The sequence below is a fragment of the Oncorhynchus mykiss genome, chromosome 17 (genome assembly GCF_057628025.1).
Source record: "Oncorhynchus mykiss isolate SJ-2025 chromosome 17, ASM5762802v1, whole genome shotgun sequence".
In the NCBI taxonomy this organism is placed as follows: Eukaryota; Metazoa; Chordata; class Actinopteri; order Salmoniformes; family Salmonidae; genus Oncorhynchus; species Oncorhynchus mykiss.
In genome coordinates, this window is record NC_143038.1 from 16449590 (window position 1) to 16467518 (window position 17929).

The 17929-nt window shown below is 42.5% G+C and overlaps 1 protein-coding gene across 1 annotated transcript in view; it reads right to left on the bottom strand.

Moving 5' to 3' along the window:
- The window catches only part of LOC110493799 (serum response factor), a 31326-nt gene extending 13492 nt beyond the window's left edge, over positions 1-17834 (bottom strand). The window contains 3 exon segments of the mRNA XM_021568289.3: positions 4081-4350; positions 17249-17583; positions 17586-17834. Coding sequence (XP_021423964.3) covers positions 4081-4350; positions 17249-17583; positions 17586-17697 — 717 coding nt within the window. The 5' untranslated portion in view covers positions 17698-17834.
- Between the last annotated feature and the right edge of the window lie 95 nt (positions 17835-17929).

Sequence of the window (17929 nt, forward strand, 5' to 3'; positions counted from 1 at the left end):
GTTGTATACAACAACCAACTTTCCACGACATAGACATATGGACAGAAAGCTTAAATTACTGTTAATCTAAATGCAGTGTCCAATTAACAGTAGCTATTACAGTGAAAAAAAGACCATGCTATTGTTTGAGGAGTGCACAACAACAAAACATTTATCACGGCAACAGGTTTGATACATTCCCCTCTGAAGGTAAATCATGTACTTCCATTCAGTAATCTTGCTCTGATTTGTCATCCTGAGGATCCCAGACATAAACTGTAGCATAGTTTTGTTTGATAAAATAATTTTTTATGTTCAAATGTAGGACCTGGTATCTACAGTTTGACCCCACAGCTGTCTCTGGCTCCACACCAACCCTGCTCAGACATCTAGATGTGTGAAAGTGTATAAGCTAATTATCCATTATGTATGACATTCCTGGGAGTGAGTCAACTTAAAGTTTTTATGACCATTGCATTTTTGTATGTTCTCTATAGTCATGTACTTAAATTTATACATTTATCAATTCGACACATTTGGGCAAACTCCTGGAAGACTTGATACATAATAGTGCACAGTAATGTAATTCTTCAGTCTGAAACTTTGCACACATCTAAATTACAGCTAGACTCCCACCTTAAAGTATGGCCTTCCTCTTGCATCTCAAAGATGATGGAGGGGAGGGGGGGGAGAGAGATTCATGTTTTTTTGTTTGTATTATCTTCTACAAGAGCTAAGGTGTTAAATTCTCCTACATTCATTTCACATTTCCACACACTTCAAAGTGTTTTCTTTCAAATGGTATCAGGAATATGCATATCCTTGCTTCAGGTCTTGAGCTACAGGCACTTCGATTTGGGTGTCATTTTAGGCGAAAATTGTAAAAAATAAAAGGGTACAATCCTTATGCAGGTTTTTAACTTAAGTAAAAAAGACGCAAAAAAAACAAACTTAAGTACAGCAAGCATAGAAATAGCGCATATAAAAACAGATATACTGCTTCATAGACTTGCTTTCAATGAGAATGACAGATTTATAACACACATTTATATGTGAATTTGGCCAGGTCACCCAAACATGACATATTGCAGCTTTAAGTGAATCAGGTGTTAAATGAGACGAAAAGGAGACTGGAGTGCCACTTTAATAATTGCCATGTACTTTCTGAGCTTGCATTGGGTGTATTCACGGTCAACTGCACTGTTAACGTGTGTCCAGTTTGTAGCGCATCGGAGAGAAAAATGCAGATGTGTGCCGCAGTCCTACTCAGATGTGACTGTTGGGCTTAGTAATAAACAAAAACCTCAACAAAAGATCATGCAAAGGTTGAAACTTGTACAGCAATACTTGGGCAGTAGGCTGGCTGGCTTCTAGTCAACTGCAGGACATGTCAAGTGTGCCGACAGCAATGCTGCATTCAGCGTTGAAGCGCTTATGGTAATGTCAAAATAACATTTGTTAGTGGTGAAACTTATTTCTATTGAATATACAGTCAGAAACCTAATTAAATGATCAATGATTCACATACACACAACAACAAAAAAACATACAAAAGGATTTTTTTTTTTTTTTAAGAAAACAGTATCGAATTGAAGGTACAGCATGTAAAATGAACCTGTATCAAACTCTCAACGATGGGACATTTTAACCATGGCCGTTTTTGGGGGCCCACAGGGAGGTACTACTTCAGGGGGACAAACTCATTCCGTGGAGGGCCGAGTGTCTTAAGTTTTTTTGTTTTCCCCCTTTCAATTAAAACCTAGACAACCAGGTGAGGGGAGTTCCTTACTAATTACAAGGTAGGAGCAAAAACCCACAGAGACTCGGGCCTCCGTGGAATGAGTTTGACACATGTACTACCTGAATGTGTCCAATTAGAACAAAAATTGTTGCTTCCTGGTTTGCAAAACGTTTTGCTACGGTGTGCCCTACTGAACACAATCCTGTTGGGGAATGGAGTGTTTGAGTTAGTACGTACTAACATATTGAACAGACTCAACTGACCGCATTAATTGTCTTGCATTCATTATCGTGCATTCTAGTCTAGGGCACTTGGTTTCCTTTTCTTTCTAGAGGACATCTACAGCCTGTATTTATTTTTAATTTTTAATCCCAGGCCCCCGTCCCCTCAGAAGGCCTTTTGGTAGGCTGTCATTGTAAATAAGAATGTGTTCTTAACTGACTTGCCTAGTTAAATAAAGTTTTTTCTTTTTTTAAAGCCTATTTGAACAAGTTATCCCTCTGAGCATAAGTCCATTTCCTCCTCCAAAAACAGTTGCTGAGTCTCTTCCAAAAGAGAGGGGACAAAACTAGTAAACAAACAACCCGGGGTCTCGTGGCTCACCTCCTGTCAGGGAATACCACCACCTCACGAGCTCATAGCCGGTCTCTTTACCGAGAGTAAAGCAAACAATGAAAACCTAGGTTACGAGTGTTATGCCCTACTAAGTTTGCGTTGGATGGCCTGTTTCTTGTTATGACACCGACTGTGGGCGTCTGTCTGGCTGTGGTCTGATTGATTGAGTCCAGAACCCCAGCCAAGCCCACTTTTGCTCCTGAATAGCGTCCCTGTCCATCTGTATTTCAGTGTTCCTGTGACAACAGCTTCCTTGCACCAGCGTGCGGCTCTACCTCGTCGTCTGTACTGTCTTTCTATCAGTGCTTTGCACAACACCACGACAGAGGTGACTAGTCAGACAACCCTTTAACCTCATTTAAAAAGCAATTTCCTCTCCAGAGTGAACAGTGAGGATTCTTCCCACCACATCAGCTGTGAGCCGAAGTAGTACCGTGGTTCATCAACAACCAATTATATTTCAAAGCAAGTCTGGCTCTTGGTTGAGTAAAGAAGCTTAATGAGCTGAAGAATCCCCCGAATCCTAGCCACAAACACTGATAATCTAACACAGAATTAGTTTCCATTTAATCAAACTGCGCATCATGATGACATGATTTGTTGTCACTGGTCATAAGCTTCACTGCTCTAAAATGGGGGTCAATGGGCCAGTCATTAATACAAAAATATTGATGTGAACTTGTGTAGCTCACGCTATAATTCCAAAGTGAAAGTGTAGGCCTGTGCCTGGTAAATGAAGCCAACTACATGACCATCCGAGGAAGCTACCATTTCTTCCCCTCTGCATTAAACCAGGTGAGAGATGAAACTTTGACCTCAAGTGGACAATAAGGCTCAAGACTAGCCCGACGAAGGCCCTTTTTATTTACTCAAGCAAAAGATTTCGCTTCGTGTAGGTGTACGTCGCTGAACCGCCTCACATAGAGCTCACCATGTTTCCTTGAAAATCACGGTCTCCAACCAACGCTGAAAACAGCTGCAGCTTATATGGAATGCAAGCAGCCATCTGCCAAGAGAGGAACTAGAGGAAACCATCCCATATATGGACAAAGAGGCCAAATCTTATTTTTATCAATCTGCTGTGAAGCATTTCAGATGTGTTTATTTTTCATATGCTCATGAATAACAGTGAAGTCTAAGGAGACTTAACAGTTAACCCATCGGTCAGCTTTGGTTAAAGGACCCTCTAGTGATGTCAACCGTTTAAGCAATATTATATCCTGTGAGGTTGAACTATGACTTTGATCCAACGATGTGTTGTTATTGCGTAAATAAAAAAAAGTTATCTGGCTTAAAGTTTGTTCTCCCACACATTTAACCAGAATAAGACGGTGAAGCTACCACTGGCGAGTGCCTTTAATTCTAACACAGTCTGAGATTAAGACAGCCAACACCCTTTTCAAGGGATGCTGAATGCTACTACAAGTTAAGACATTCTACACTGGTTTTCTTTCTGGCACTGCATAGTAACCTAGCAAACCTCTTCGGTTCTGAAGCATTTCCCAACAGGAGAAAGAATGAACAGAGCAACAATACACCTCTTCCACATTATTATTATTATGCACAGTAGGCCAAAGAGTGACATGTTTGTTAATCTATTACTTTGAAAATCACCTCCATGCAACTGCTATGCTAAAAAATCACCATATAAAAGACAGCATTCGGCAACTCGATGCGTGGTAACCCAGGTGCTCTGAAGCAGCTATCCGTTGCGTTAATCCCAGGAGACTGTCTAACCACCTCACCTTGGTGGGCTCCGCGCAGCCGTCACCCTCCGACACCTGGTAGGTGAGGTCCGTCTCCTCGAAGCCTGTGGCGCTCATGCGCTGGTCGGTGGACGGGTCGTTGCGGGGCGGTGAATCGGGCGAGTTGAGGCACGTCTGGATGAGCGCCTTGCCCGTCTCACTGGTAATCATGGGCTGGAGCTTGCGTGTGGCAAACGTGTAGACGTGGCCCGTCTCGCTGGCAACCAGGAGGAGGACCTGGGTGCCCGTTAGAGTGGAGAGCTCGTAGGCCTGGGGGAGTGGGAAAAGGGATGAGAGAGCGCCAGGCATTAAATCAAACTTAATGTAGCCCTTTCCACCCACTGTCCCTGTCATCCCATATACGGGTTGAAAAATGTTTGTCATTGATAAGTGCCTACATTGGAACGCAGTGCCTGTAGAGTAACATGCTATACATGGTACAGAGCTCAGGTTCACCACTTCACAGCGCTGTATGGGTTGACTGACAGCTGTTCTAAACTTGACCATGTGTGCAACAACAAGATGCCCCCCATCCTTCCGACCAAACTGGGCTACTTTTGCACATTTGTTGTCTGAGTGAGGGAAATGCTGTAAATCGAGTCGATGTGTTCTGAAAGATGAGACATTGAGGGTTATAATAAATAATCGCTTTGATGTGTGCTTCACATGTCCATATTTGAAGACATACATTTACAGTACCAAGCTTTACGAGCGCTGTTTGATCCACAGTTACAAGGACGATATGCGTTATACCCTGGGTTGTCCTGAACACAATGAGCTTATGTTTGTCGTATTGTGAAGAAAATTAGACGTGAACACGTACTTAAATGCACTAATTCTATATGCACCAAAATTACAATCTGTTTCTCTGAAGTGCCTTTTGAAAGCCTAAGACTGTGAGATCGTATTTTATAACGTGGCTAGCCATGTTGGCAATAGAATAAGCTTTCAAATTATGCCCACCTGACCCAGATTGCGATATATAAATGTAAACAGCAATGGTATGACGGTGGGGACACAGAGCTGTGTTAAAAAATTTAAAAAACTACAAGTGTGCTTGCCTCAGTTCCTCAAATGGCAAAGTTAGGAGAGCTCAAAAAAAGCACCTTATAGTTGAAAGTTCTTTCCTTGAGTCAAACGTGCATTGAAATGACTTAGGAACTGTACACAGTTTGGAGAGGTGTGTGACCTCTTGGAGACACCAGTTCGACCTCTCACTCAAAACGATTGTAATCGTTTTCTTATCTTGCACCTACTCCAAAATATAAATTAATATTCTTATTATGTTACTGAATGTGCAGTATCCAAGTAGTTTTTATATGTCATTGACAAATGCTGTGAAAAGTACAATAAATAAAAAATTCACAAAATCAAGAGTGTAAGGTTTGGATTCAGTGTAGTGTCCTCACCTTTGATCTGAAATAAGCAAAATGTAATAATTTCCCCATAATCTCATGTTCTGGTTATGCATTTGCTTTTTATAGTTCTTCTGTTAGAAACATTTCAATTGGGCCCTATCCACATAGGCCAATTTCCGGGGAGTGTAAGGGGCTAAAATGCCTTTGAAAGCGCAATACACTTTACAGTAACACAATAAAAGAGAGAATGTGATTGTCAGTGCACAAATTAATCATCCATTTATCAATTTTAATTGCAAAACACATGTTAAAAATAGTCTAATTCTAATAAATAAATAAATGAACTGCTTCATCAAGAAAAAATCCCATCGGACAGACACTTAACGGCGAACAGCACTTGGAAACTGATGTTTCTATGGATATACAGAGGTCATCAGTTGGGCGTCAATAGATATTAACAGGCCCTTGCATGCATATTTATCAATATATTGTAACATTTGTGATAGGCTATACTGCACCTATTGCTTTACCCTACAGTTGCAAAATGGATGATTTACTAAATTGATTTGCATTTAGGATATAGGCCTAGAGTTTTTGTTCACTGGGTCTCAATGCAAAGTCATTTGAGACCTCATGAAAAGCTGTATACAGAGAGTGCTCATCTATACTACTCGTAGCTGTCTATTTACCACCACAGAACGAAGCTGGCAATAAGACCGCTCTCAACCAACTCTATAAGGCTATAAGCAAAGAGGAAAATGCTCACCCAGAAGCGGCGCTCCTAGTGGCCGGGGACTTTAATGCAGGCAAACTTAAATCAGTTTTAACTGATGTGCAATCAGAGAAAGAACAAAACAAAAAAATCCTAGACCACCTTTACTCCACACACAGAGATGCATACAAAGCTCTCCCCGCCCTCCATTCGGCAAATCTGACCATAATTCTATCCTCCTGATTCCTGCTTACAAGCAAAAACTAAAGCAGGAAGTGCCAGTGACTCGCTCAATATGGAAGTGGTCAGATGATGCCGATGCTACAGGACTGTTTTGCAAGCACAGACTGGAATATGTTCCGGGATTCATCCAATAGCATTGAGGAGTATACAACCTCAGTCATCGGCTTCATCAAGGAGTGCATCGACGACGTCGTCCCCACAGTAACCGTACGTACACATCCCATCCAGAAGCCATGGATTACAGGCAACATTAACATTGAGCTAAAGGATAGAGCTGCCGCTTTCAAGGAGCCGGAAACCAATTCGGAATCTTATAAATCCCGCTATGCCCTCAGACGAACCATCAAACAAGCAAAAAGTCAATACAGGATTAAGATTGAATCCTACTCAGGCTCTGACGCTCATCGGATGTGGCAGGGCTTGAAAACAATTACGGACTACAAAGGGAAACCCAGACGCGAGCTGCTCAGTGATGTGAGCCTACCAGACAAGCTAAATGCCTTTTATGCTCACTTCGAGGCAAGCAACACTGAAGCATGCACGAGAGCACCAGCTGTTCTGGATGACTGTGTGATAATGTGCACGGTAGCCGATGTGAACAAAACCTTTAAAAACAGGTCAACATTAAAAGCCGCTGGGCCAGTCAGATTACCAGGACATGTACTCAAAGCATGCACGGACCAACTGGCAAGTGTCTTCATTGAAATTTTCAACCTCTCCCTGACCGAATCTGTAATACCTATATGTTTCAAGCAGACCACCATAGTCCCTGTGCCCTAGGAATAGAAGGTAGACTGCCTAAATGATTACCACCCAGTGGCACTCACTTCAGTAGCCATGAAGTGCTTTGAAAGGCTGGTCATGGCTCACATCAACAGTATCCCCCAGGATACCCTAGACCCACTCCAACTCCCATACCGCCCAAACAGATCCACAGATGACACAATCTTAAATCACACTCCACACTGCCCTTTCCCACCTGGACAAAAGGAACACCTATGTGAGAATGCTGTTCATTGACTACAGCTCAGTGTTCAACACCATAGTGCCCACAAAGCTCATCACTAAGCTAAGGACCATGGGACTAAACACCTCCCTCTGCAACTGGATCCTGGACTTCCTGGCGGGCGGCCCGCAGGTGGTAAGAGTAGGCAACAACACGTCTGCCACGCTAATTCTTAACACTGGGGCCCCTCAGGGGTGTGTACTTAGTCCCCTCCTGTACTCCCTGTTCACCCACAACTGCATGGCCAAACACGACTCCAACACCATCAAGTTTGCTGACAACACAAAAGTGGTAGGCAGGCCTGATCACCGACAACGATGAAACCGCCTATAAGATGGAAGTCAGAACTGGCAGGACAACAACCTGTCCCTCAATGTGAGCAACACAAAGGAGCTGATCGTGGACTACAGGAAAAGGAAGGCCGAACAGGCCCCCGTTAACAACGACGGGGCTGTAATCACAACTAGTGATTATGATTGATTGTTTATTATACGATAAGTTTAATTCTAGCTAGCAATTTACCTTGGCTTCTACTGCATTCGCGTAACAGGCAGGCTACTCGCGGAGTGCAATGGTTAGAGCGTTGGACTAGTTAACTGTGCGGTTGCAAGATTGGAACTCCTGAGCTGACAAGGTAATAATCTGTCGTTCTGCCCCTGAACAAGGCAGTTAACACACAGTTCCTAGGCAGTCATTGAAAATAAGAATGTGTTCTTAACTGACTTGCCTAGTTACATAAAAAGGTATAAAAAAAAATAAATAATAATAGGATATCGGCGCCCAAAAATACCGATTTCCGATTGTTATGAAAACTTGAAATCGGCCCTAAGTAGGCGGTGTCATTTGAAAGCCCATAAAATTGTCAGAGACTCCAGTCACCCAAGTTATAGACCGTTTTCCCTGCTACCGCACGGCAAGCGGTAGCAGAGTGCCAGGTCTAGGGCCAAAAGGCTCCTTAACAGCTTCTACCCCCAAGCCATAAGACTGCTGAACAATTAATAAAATCGCCACCGGACAATTTACATTGACACCCCCCTTCCCTTTTGTACACTTCACCCCCACCTACATGTACAAATTACCTCAACTAACCTGTATCCCCACACTGACTCGGTACCGGTGGACCCTGTATATGGCCTCGTTATTGTGCTACTTTTTTATTTTAGTCCACGTGGTAAAAAATGTCTAGCTCTTCTTGAACTGCACTGTTGGTTAAGGGCTTATAAGTAAGCATTTCACAGTGAAGTCTACACTTGTTGTATTCGGCCATGTGACAAAAAAAGTTTGATTTGATATAAATGCAAAACCATTCATACAAACTCCTGAGCAACACTAACTGTTCCCTTTACCTGTAGACAATCACTCATAACTGGCTTCATTGAGCTCTACACAGCCCAAATCATTTCCCTAATTTATGACGAGTTATTCCTTTTTCTAACCAGCTTAATCCCTAAATCAAAATGACAGTACATTGATATTCAATGCAAACATTCTACAAATGTGCTCTGACAACACTTTTGGCGCAAACACACAGAATTCCTTAGCACTGATGCAATGTGGTGAGGCAGCAATCACATCTAACTAACAAGTATTTATTGATATTGGAGAGAACAATGAACGTGGTCTCAGGGCTGTGGTCCTACAAAGGCCACGAGTGGACAGAGTCAGGCTAGAGATTATTGGGAGAGTAAGAGGTAAATGTTTCTGAACAAGCATTAGTTGCTTAGAGCAGTGCAAGGCCACGTTCAGATGACAAACGTTGTGGATAATTGCAAATAGAAATGTCATGAATAGAACTAACGGGATTCCTTACTTAGAATGTCAGAAGGTCATGTTTGTTCCACACAGGCTATTAGTACCACAACCCAGTGCCCTACTTAATGCAGCCTAGACCAAGCTTCCTTCCAACATGCATAGCCATTTCTTAAAAGCTTTTAACAGGATCTCGTTGAGCACAAGCTGTTGTTTCTAAGGGGAACCCCACAGCCATGCATAACATTGTGCCTGTGTACGCAGCAGGAAGCATGGCTCGAACAAGCTCAGAGCTCCCAGGCACTATTGTAGTAGGAGGGGAGGGGATCTTTTTTGGCAGCAGCCATTGGCCAGTTGGCTGTGTATGCTATTCAATGAATTCAAGCACTTTATGGTGCTCATAAAACTGGAACGACATCAGAAAGCAACCAGTGTTAGTTAGAAAACAAGGCTACAAAGACAGGAAGTGGCAAACGATAGGAAGGAGAATATAGAGTTGAAGAGATTGAGCGAGTTAGGCCTAGCTCTCCTGTATCCTCCACTTTGCAGCAACACTTTCTGTAGGTTGTCATTTGTGCGGACACCCACCCACACACCAACCCTGGGCTGGCAGGTAACGCTCTTAACCTAGTGGTTAAGAGCGTTGGGCCAGTAACAAAGATCGCTGGTTCGAATCCCCAAACCAGCTTGGTGGAAAGATCTGCCGTTCACCCTTGAGCAACACAACTTCTCTCTGGGCCCTGATGATGTGAATTACGGCAGCTGCCTGCACCTCTCTGATTCAGAGGGGTTGGGATAAATGTGGAAGACACATTTTGGTTGAATGCATTCAGTTGTCCAACTGACTAGGTATCCCCTTTCCCACACAGTATATGCACAAGTGGCATTGCATCATTGCAGAGGGGAAGGAACCTTGTGGTTGCCTAGGCGCCTACACAGTATCGCTCTATAAGGGGGGGGGGGGGGGGGGTGTTGGCAGTGCACCATGGAGGAGCAGTGATGGCTCAAAGATGTGGCACATCAGAGTAGCGCCTTACTCCATCTTCCACATTGCCGTCTGATTTTCCAAGCGATCCAAAGCCTCCTGGGGTAGCAGGTAGCCTGTTGCGTACACAGGCACACCCCAAAGACAACTGCTCCCCGGGCACCGTGGATGTAGATTTAGGCAGACTCCTACAACTCTCTGAATCAGAGGAGATGGGTTAAAAGTGGAAGACACATTTCAGTTGAAAGCATTCAGTTGTGCAACTGACTGACTTAGGTAGCCCCTTTCATTGCCTGTTTTGTAACAGAGGTTATCAAACTTTTTTTGCCCCTCCCTGCTGCATACAGCATACCTGGGTACAAAAATCTGTGAAGTACCCCTGCCCTGAGCGGGATTGTTTAACTCCTGAAGGCCTTTGCAGACTGTACGTCAGAATCGGTCTTAAGAGTATCGCGTTACACTGTGCAATATTAGCAAATTAAAATATTGATATCAACCTGGCCAGATTGTATGATTTGCTTCGGTTCTGTCGTCACATTCGGCGGTTAGCTTGCGAGGCTACGTCAACTGCAGCGGTGTATTTGATCTGCACATGTGCCGGCAGCACCAGTCTCACTCAATGCTCAGGCACGAGTGAATGGAGTTCAGAAAATAACTGAAAGTATGCATCTTACAAATAGTTCAAACTTTATATGTCAGAACTCAGAATCAAAAATAGGCTTCCTCAAAATAACATGGTTGCTTTGGTAGAATGTTGTGCATTTACAGTGGGGCAAAAAAGTATTTAGTCAGCCACCAATTGTGCAAGTTATCCCACTTAAAAAGATGAGGGAGGCCTGTAATTTTCATCATAGGTACACTTCAACTATGACAGACAAAATGAGGGGAAAAAAAATCCAGAAAATCACATTGTAGGATTTTTAATGGATTTATTTGCAAATTATGGTGGAAAATAAGTATTTGGTCAATAACAAAAGTTTCTCAATACTTTTTTTATATACCCTTTGTTGGCAATGACAGAGGTCAAACGTTTTCTGTAAGTCTTCACAAGGTTCACACACTGTTGCTGGTATTTTGGCCCATTCCTCCATGCAGATCTCCTCTAGAGCAGTGATGTTTTGGGGCTGTTGCTGGGCAACACAGACTTTCGACTCCCTCCAAAGATTTTCTATGGGGTTGAGATCTGGAGACTGGCTAGGCCACTCCAGGACCTTGAAATGCTTCTTACGAAGCCACTCCTTCGTTGCCCGGGCGGTGTGTTTGGGATCAGTCATGCTGAAAGACCCCGCCACGCTTTCATCTTCAATGCCCTTGCTGATAGGAGGTTTTCACTCAAAATCTCACGATACATGGCCCCATTCATTCTTTCCTTTACACGGATCAGTCGTCCTGGTCCCTTTGCAGAAAAACAGCCCCAAAGCATGACATTTCCACCCCCATGCTTCACAGTAGGTATGGTGTTCTTTGGATGCAACTCAGCATTCTTTGTCCTCCAAACAGGACGAGTTGAGTTTTTACCAAAAAGTTCAATTTTGGTTTCATCTGACATTCTCCCAATCTTCTCCTGGATCATCCAAATGCTCTCTAGCCAACTTTAGACGGGCCTGGACACGTCTGGCACTGCAGGATTTGAGTCCCTGGCGGCGTAGTGTGTTACTGATGGTAGGCTTTGTTACTTTGGTCCCAGCTCTCTGCAGGTCATTCACTAGGTCCCCCCGTGTGGTTCTGGGATTTTTGCTCACCGTTCTCGTGATCATTTTGACCCCACTGGGTGAGATCTTGCGTTGAGCCCCAGATCGAGGGAGATTATCAGTGGTCTTGTATGTCTTCCATTTCCTAATAATTGCTCCTACAGTTGATTTCTTCAAACCAAGCTGCTTACCTATTGCAGATTCAGTCTTCCCAGCCTGGTGCAGGTCTACAATTTTGTTTCTGGTGTCCTTTGACAGCTCTTTGGTCTTGGCCATAGTGGAGTTTGGAGTGTGACTGTTTGAGGATGTGGAGAGGTGTCTTTTATACTGATAACAAGTTCAAAAAGGTGCCATTAATACAGGTAACGAGTGGAGGACAGAGGAGCCTCTTAAAGAAGAAGTTACAGGTCTGTGAGAGCCAGAAATCTTGCTTGTTTGTAGGTGACCAAATACTTATTTTCCACCATAATTTGCAAATAAATTCATTAAAAATCCTACAATGTGATTTTCTGGATTTTTTTTCTCTCATTTTGTCTGTCATAGTTGAAGTGTACCTATGATGAAAATTACAGGCCTCTCTAATCTTTTTAAGTGGGAGAACTTGCACAATTGGTGACTGACTAAATACTTTTTTGCCCCACTGTATCAAAATCCCATCAGGTGGCCTGATTTCATGCAGATGTGTCATGCAAACAAGATTAGGGCAATGTGTATTTTTGCACAGCATGTAGGCTAAACGTTTAAATCAAACTTTTATATTAAATCTGAATATTCACAATAATCGTATTATTGTGTGCATACTCAGTGCTGGTTCTGTGTTCCTATTGGGTCAGTTACCGAGATCAGCTCGCAACACCAGCCACACTTCACGATAAAAATGCAAAACAAATATGACACTGCTAGAACTTTGTCGGAGCAGACCTAGACTTGGACACACTGAACGAGCCAAGACGTCCGACAATCGTTTACGACCTAAGAACATGCCCACGACATGGACATTTTGTCTCTGCAAAGGCCTTAATGTAATCTACTCATAGTACAGTTTAGGTAGCCTAACAGATAACTGGCCAAGTTCCCTGAGCTTAAAGCCCCTTTGAGAAGGAAACATTAATTCCCAACCTAAATACCTCCCTGCTTCTCAAACCAAATGATCTCCTTCACCACACACTTACTAGCCCGTGAACAAGGGTTGAGAACTTCAAGTTCCTTGTGTGCAAATCACTAAAGGACTTAAAAGTGTCCAAATGGCGACAGCGCCTCTTCCCCCTCAGGAAGTTGAAAAGGTTTGGCATGGGCCCTCAAATTCTCAAAAAGTTACACATTGAGAGCATCTTGACTAGCTGCATAAGGTTTCTGGATCGAAGCCCCGAGATGACAAGGTAAAAATCTGTCGTTCTGCCCGTGAACAAGACAGTTAACCCACTGTTCCCTGGTAGGCCGTCATTGTAAATAAGAATATGTTCTTAATTGACTTGCCTAGTTAAATAAAGATTTTAAAAATAATCATTGCTTTGTATGGCAACAGCACCGCCCTCAATCGCATGGCACTACAAAGGGTAGTGCAGACAGCCCAGCACATCACTGGGACAGAGCACCCTGCCATCCAGGACCTCTTATCAGGTGGTTTGAAAGGAAGACCCAGGGAAATCATTAAAGACTCCAGCCACCAAAGCCAAAGACTTGTCTCCGCATCAAGTCTGACACCAACAGACTCCTGAACAGCTTCTATCCCCATGGCATAAGACTGCTAAATAGCACTGACACTCCAGCACACACATTTATACTGACTCTACACTAGAGGTCGACCGACTGATTTTTCAACACCGATACCGATTATTGGAGGACCAAAAAAAAAGCCCATACCGATTAATCGGCCGATATTTATATATACACATTTGTAATAATGACAATTACAACAATACTGAATGAACACTTATTTTAACTTAATATAATACATCAATAAAATCAATTTAGCCTCAAATAAATAATGAAACGTGTTCAATTTGGTTTAAATAATGCAAAAACAAAGTGTTGGAGAAGAAAGTAAAAGTGCAATATGTGGCATGTAAGAAAGCTAACGTTTAAGTTCCTTGCTCAGAACATGAGAACATATGAAAGCTGGTGGTTCCTTTTAACATGAGTCTTCAATATTCCCAGGTAAGAAGTTTTAGGTTGTAGTTATTATAGGAATATTTATCTCTATACCATTTGTATTTCATATACCTTTGAATATTGGATGTTCTTATAGTCACTATAGTATTGCCAGCCTAATCTCTGGAGTTAATAGGCTTGAAGTCAAAAACAGCGCAATGCTTGAAGCACAGCAAAGAGCTGCTGGCAAATGCAGGAAAGTGCTGTTTGAATGAATGCGTACGAGCCTGCTGCTGCCTACCACTGCTCAGTCAGACTGCTCTATCAAATATAAAATCATAGACTTAATTATAATAAACACACAGAAATATGAGCCTTAGGTCATTAATATGGTTAAATCCAGAAACTATAATTTCGAAAACAAAACGTTTTTTCTTTCAGTAAAATACAGAACCGTTCTGTATTTTATCTAACGGGTGGCATCCCTAAGTCTAAATATTGCTGTTACATTGCACAACCTTCAATGTAATGTCATAATTATGTACAATTCTGGCAAATTAATTACGGTCTTTCTTAGAAAGTAAGGGTCTTCACACAGTTCGCAATGAGCCAGGTGGCCCAAACTGCTGCATATACCCTGACTCTGCTTGCACTGAACGCAAGAGAAGTGACACAATTTCCCTAGTTAAAAGAAATTCATGTTAGCAGGCAATATTAACTAAATATGCAGGTTTAAAAATATATACTTGTGTATTGATTTTAAGAAAGGCATTGATGTTTAGGTACACATTGGTGCAACGACAGTGCTTTTTTCACGAATGCGCTTGTTAAATCATCACCCGTTTGGCAAAGTAGACTGTGATTCGATGATAAATTAACAGGCACCATATCGATTATATGCAACGCAGGATAAGCTAGATAAACTAGTAATATCAACCACGTGTAGTTAACTAGTGATTATGTTAAGATTGATTGTTTTTTTATAAGATAAGTTTAATGCTAGCTAGCAACTTACCTTGCCTCCTTGCTGCACTCACGTAACAGGTGGTCAGCCTGCCACGCAGTCTCCTCGTGGAGTGCAATGTAATCGCCGTCCAAAAATGCAGATTACCGATTGTTATGAAAACTTGAAACCGGCCCTGCCGATTAATTGATCGACCTTACACTACACACACAATAATTTACACTGCTGCTACTCTGGTTATCATATATCCTGATGCCTAGTCACCTTACCCTTATACATACCTACCTCTGTCACTCCAGTATCCCTGCATATTGTAAATATGTTATTGGAACTGACCCTGTATACAGCTTCTTACTTTTGCATGTTTTTGTTCTACCTTGTTATTTTGTAGAGCTTGCAAGAAAGGCATTTCAGTGTACTTGTGACATTAAAACTTGACCACAGGCCTGAGGAACACATGCATGCTGCTGCTGTAGTCCCATTTGACAGACTTATCTAGGATGAGGTTATCGGCCTACACATGATGACCCAACCTAAACGCAAATAGTGTCATACCTAACCAAACAGGCCAGATCAAACAATATTGAGCTGCCTTGAAAAGAAAGTGGCTTTGGCAGCAAGTATTTGCATGCTCAGGGTTTTACTGGGCTATAACTTGGGGAGGTGATTGCTGGAATGCATTAAAATGTTCTTCTCACCAGTCTCTATTGATCCTCTGTAGAAGCTGAATTGTTCTACAAAGCTAATCAAGTCCTGGAACTATATAGCAGCTCATGAAAAGTAGCTACTCTGGATAGCCTAATCAAGAACCCTTCATGAAAACATTGTTTTATCAATAACATCTATAATAGGGCCATTGAACTCAAATGAGTTCGCTGTAAGTTACCACATAAAATAATTATACTTGGCAGATAGAACTCAATCTCTATTGATGGTGTTAAATCAGGTTTCCTGGAAATGAGAAAAGGTGTCCCGCAGGGGGTCGATTCAGGACCCTGTACTTTAATGTTTACATTAACAATAGACTTGTCTGTAAAAATAATTACCTGTACTTGTATTTTATTTTTTTATTTTACCTTTATTTAACCAGGCAAGTCAGTTAAGAACAAATTCTTATTTTCAATGACGGCCTGGGAACTGCCTGTTAACTGCCTGTTCAGGGGCAGAACGACAGATTTGTACCTTGTCAGCTCGGGGGTTTGAACTCACAACCTTCCGGTTACTAGTTCAACGCTCTAACCACTAGGCTACCCTGCCGCCCCGTATGCCGATGATACTGTTGCTTATACTATTGGCCCCTCGGTTGACCAGGCTCTATCTGAACCACAGTCTGCCTTTATTGTATTACAGAAAAACTTTGTCAAATTAGTAGTGAATGCATCTATAAGTATATGTGGTTTTCTAGAGCACATAAAAATGTCTGATTTAAGCATATGTACTTTGGATGGTGTCCATATAGATCATGTCCGTGCTTAAAAATAACTGAGCATCTGGATAGATGAAAAGCTGTCTTTTAAAAAGCATATTGATGAGTTAGTTAAGAAGCTGAGAATTTAGTTTCTATAGAAATAGGTCCTGCCTCTCGCTAAATAGTAGAAGGCAGATTAGGACCGACGACGTAGACTGAACAGACTATGGCGACATCACCTATATGAATGCAGCTACCACTTCATTAAAGCAGTTAGATGCAGTTTATCATAGTGCTTTATTACGGGCGACAATTTTAGTACTCATCACTGCATTCTCTACCAGAAACAGTCTCGGGGATGGCCGTCTCTACTGAGTTAACTAAAAGCTGATTTTCCTTTCTTGTACCATATTTGTTGAACAATCTTCAAAATGTGATGTTCTGGTGCTTCTAGCGCAATTCAGAAAGCTGATTGAGGATCTTATTACTGATGAATGTGATGTTCTGGTGCTTCTAGCGCAATCCAGAAAGCTGATTGAGGATCTTATTACTGATGAATGCGTTTCTTTTTTATGACCGTGTTTTTCTTTATGTTTGCATTTTTATGTGCATTTTCCTGTAATTTATGCAATTCAGAGACCTTCGTCTCAGTATGACTCAGTGATAAAAATAAAAAAACACAGGTTAAATCAATTAGTTAGCTGTCAGGTCATCACTAGTTACCATAGCCCCCGTCTATTTTTACAATTTCTCTTAAAATTGATTTTAAACCTAAGCACACTGCTAACCTTATGCCTAACCTTAAATTAAGACCAATAAGCACATTTTTGCTTTTATGAATGTTTACCGTAGCGTCAACACTTGTGGCTGTGAAATGGAACGTCTGCGCAGGTGTGGGAGCATGAGCACAGGTTGGCAGCATGTCTGCAATGAAAACAGAGATAGATGACTGACAACTAACCTTCTTCATAATGCCAGTCTTCCTCTTGCTAAAAGTTGTGTACCGCCGAAGTTTGTTGTCTATAAATTCCATTTTGATCTTGACTCGTCCGCGGGTTTTCTTGCCTGGTTTTGCCCCTGTTGCACCTCCGGTGACACCACCATAACCTCCCGGGGGTTGCCCCATAGACGTCGTCGATGCAGCGACTTCCATCTCAGCTCTCTCTCGTTTCACCCCTCTTCGGTCCCCGGCTGAACCCATGGTATCATCATCATCCCCGGAGTCGGACTCTGGTTCAGAGCCGCTGTACACCACCTCGGCTGAGTATTCTCTGATTCGGTCGTCAAACCTTCCACACCACTCATGTTCGTTCCTGGGTTATTAACTTGCAGAGCGGTCAACCCAGTCCCATTTCCAGGTCGTGCGCCCCCTGCTCTTGTACCTAATCCTGCCCCGTTTCCCCCCAACATTCCGAACCTGTCCCCCAGGCCTCCAAACCTCTCGCGCCGCCGCGGTCGATGGACCCACTGGGTTTATGCGTAAATGAGCGATGTTGTGATCGAACAGAAATTATTCAAAAACTGTCCATTCCTCAATTTGTTGGTGCAAATTGCCGTGAAATCCAACTAACCGAGAGATAGCTAGCTAGTTAAATGGCATTTAGCTAGCCACTTTATCAACAAGTAAAGCCTAGCTAGCTAG